Source organism: Apodemus sylvaticus, chromosome 15, assembly GCF_947179515.1.
Source record: "Apodemus sylvaticus chromosome 15, mApoSyl1.1, whole genome shotgun sequence".
NCBI classification, from domain to species: Eukaryota; Metazoa; Chordata; class Mammalia; order Rodentia; family Muridae; genus Apodemus; species Apodemus sylvaticus.
In genome coordinates this window covers 81,540,875-81,543,151 of record NC_067486.1, presented here as the reverse complement: position 1 = coordinate 81,543,151, position 2,277 = coordinate 81,540,875, and the positions used below count along the sequence as shown (strand labels likewise).

Genomic DNA, 2,277 nt, shown 5'->3' with positions numbered 1-2,277 from the left:
CATACAAAAGAAGAGTGTGTAGCACCCATCAATAAGGACAACTCTTTTTTTTTCTTTTTTTTTATTAGATATAATTTATTTACATTTCAAATGATTTCCCCTTTTCTAGCCCCCCCACTCCCCGAAAGTCCCGTAAGCCCCCTTCTCTTCCCCTGTCCTCCCTCCCACCCCTTCCCACTTCCCCGTTCTCCTAATCTGACAGTGATTATGAAATGAACACAGAAGTTATGAAATGCTCAAATGTATTGTGATCATTGTAAAAAACCTAACTGTAAAGGACAAATTAATGAATTTCTACAAGTTATACCCTTATATGATCTGTTCTCATTTTAAATTACTTATTGTATGATTATTTAAGAACAATTATTCAAACTATTAGATGTGCTATGATTAAAAATTTCCTAATTAAAATATACTTTTTTATTTTGTTACTATTATTAAAGTGAATCAATTCATTTTAGTAGGAATATTTTCCTTTGTGTTAGTTTGGATAATTACTACAGCAGCTTGCATATAAATTCCAAAATATGTTCTGTACATATATTAACAAATTTTCTGTCTTCTTAGATGATGCTCTATTATTGTCTTACTACAACATAGCAAGACTTTACCATGGGCATCTGTATACAGATATAAATACATACCTGGGTATAATTATGCATTACTTTGAAGTAAATGTGTGAAACAAGCTAAAAAGCTGAGTTTATAAAACACAAAAATTAGGCATTTTACTATTCATTTTTTATTCAGAAAATTAATTTGAACTATGTTTTTCACAGCCATAAGGACATCTTTATTGCGAAAGCTATAGATTATGGGGTTGAGTGTGGGTGTCAGAATGGTGTAGAAAATTGCCAAAAACTTATCCTGCCCTGGAGTGTGGTATGAGCGTGGTCTCATATATGTGAAAATGAAAGGCCCATAGTACATTATGACAACAACCATATGGAAGGAACAGGTGGAAAAGGACTTTTGCCGGGCCCCTGATGACTGCATTTGGAAGACAGTGAGGAGAATTTGCACATAAGATATAGATATCATAGAAAATGGAATCAGCAGAAAAATAATGCCACTCACATAAACTCCTCGCTCATAGTGTGTTGTGTCTATACATGACAACTTCAACATGGCAGGGACTTCACAGAAAAAGTGATCAATGGCCCTTGAGTTGCAGAAGGGAAAATGGAGTGCAAAAGCTGTGTGCACTGTGGAGTTGAAAATCCCCACCAGCCAGGAGCCTGCAGCCAGGAGCCCACTGGAGTTATCCCTCATCAACACAGGGTAGCGAAGAGGGTGGCAGATGGCCACATATCGATCATAGGACATGGCTGCCAGGAGGAGGCACTCACCACCTAGCAAGGTGAGGGACAGAAATATCTGAAAGCCACAACCTGCAAAGGAAATAGTTCTGCTACCAGAGAGAAAATCAGCGATCATTTTAGGAACAATGTTGGAAATGTGCAAGATATCCATGAAAGACAGATGACTGAGCAGGAAATACATTGGGGTATGTAGTCGAGAATCCCTGTGAATTAGAAGGATCATGAGGGTATTTTCTGTTATAGTCATAATAAAAATGAAAAATATAAATGAGAAAAAAACTAAACTTGTCTTTGAAGAAGAGAACAGTCCCAAGAGGATGAAGTCACTGTTGAAAGTGTAGTTCTTATGTTCCATCATATCTCCTCCTATATTACCTACAAAGAGATAGTTATTTAATTATTAAAATGTTGTTAAATTTTGGGCTTATTTATAAGATTACATAATAAAATAATAGATAAGTAATTTCTGTCCACCATCAAGTATCTCATAGACGATTTCTTATTAGATGTGTTATACAAGTATTTTTTTTTGTTTTAACAAAATTTAATATTTAATTTGGAATGGAATGTTTTATATTTCAGATTTTGTAACTGCATATACTTTGTTTTACTTGCATATGCTTTACTTAATCCCACTCATTTCTTGAATAAACCTTTCACAACTGCACATCCTGTGTAATCTCCTCTCAGGTTTCCTTTGTGTGATACCCTCCAAAGAACTTGGTATTGTAAAACCATTCATTAATTAACTGTATATTCCAGTCAAAACCTAGTCTTTTCTTTTTTTCCTAGTCTTTCTCTTTTGCAGTCTGCTCCACTTTGAAATCTTAGATAAAAAATGGGGTCCAGTTATGAAAGGAAGTAAGGAAGAATGAATTGTGTGGTTCATTTTGTGCTTAGTTAAACACATTCAGTACTTCTTTCAAATGACTCTGGGATTAAACATCAGTGTGTA

At 34.8% G+C, this 2,277-nt stretch overlaps 1 protein-coding gene across 1 annotated transcript; it reads right to left on the bottom strand.

Moving 5' to 3' along the window:
- Positions 1 to 735: 735 nt before the first annotated feature.
- LOC127665853 (olfactory receptor 2AJ1-like) lies at positions 736 to 1,680 on the bottom strand. Its single transcript, XM_052158453.1, has one exon. It carries the CDS (start codon positions 1,678 to 1,680, stop codon positions 736 to 738), a length of 945 nt encoding a protein of 314 aa, XP_052014413.1.
- Between the last annotated feature and the right edge of the window lie 597 nt (positions 1,681 to 2,277).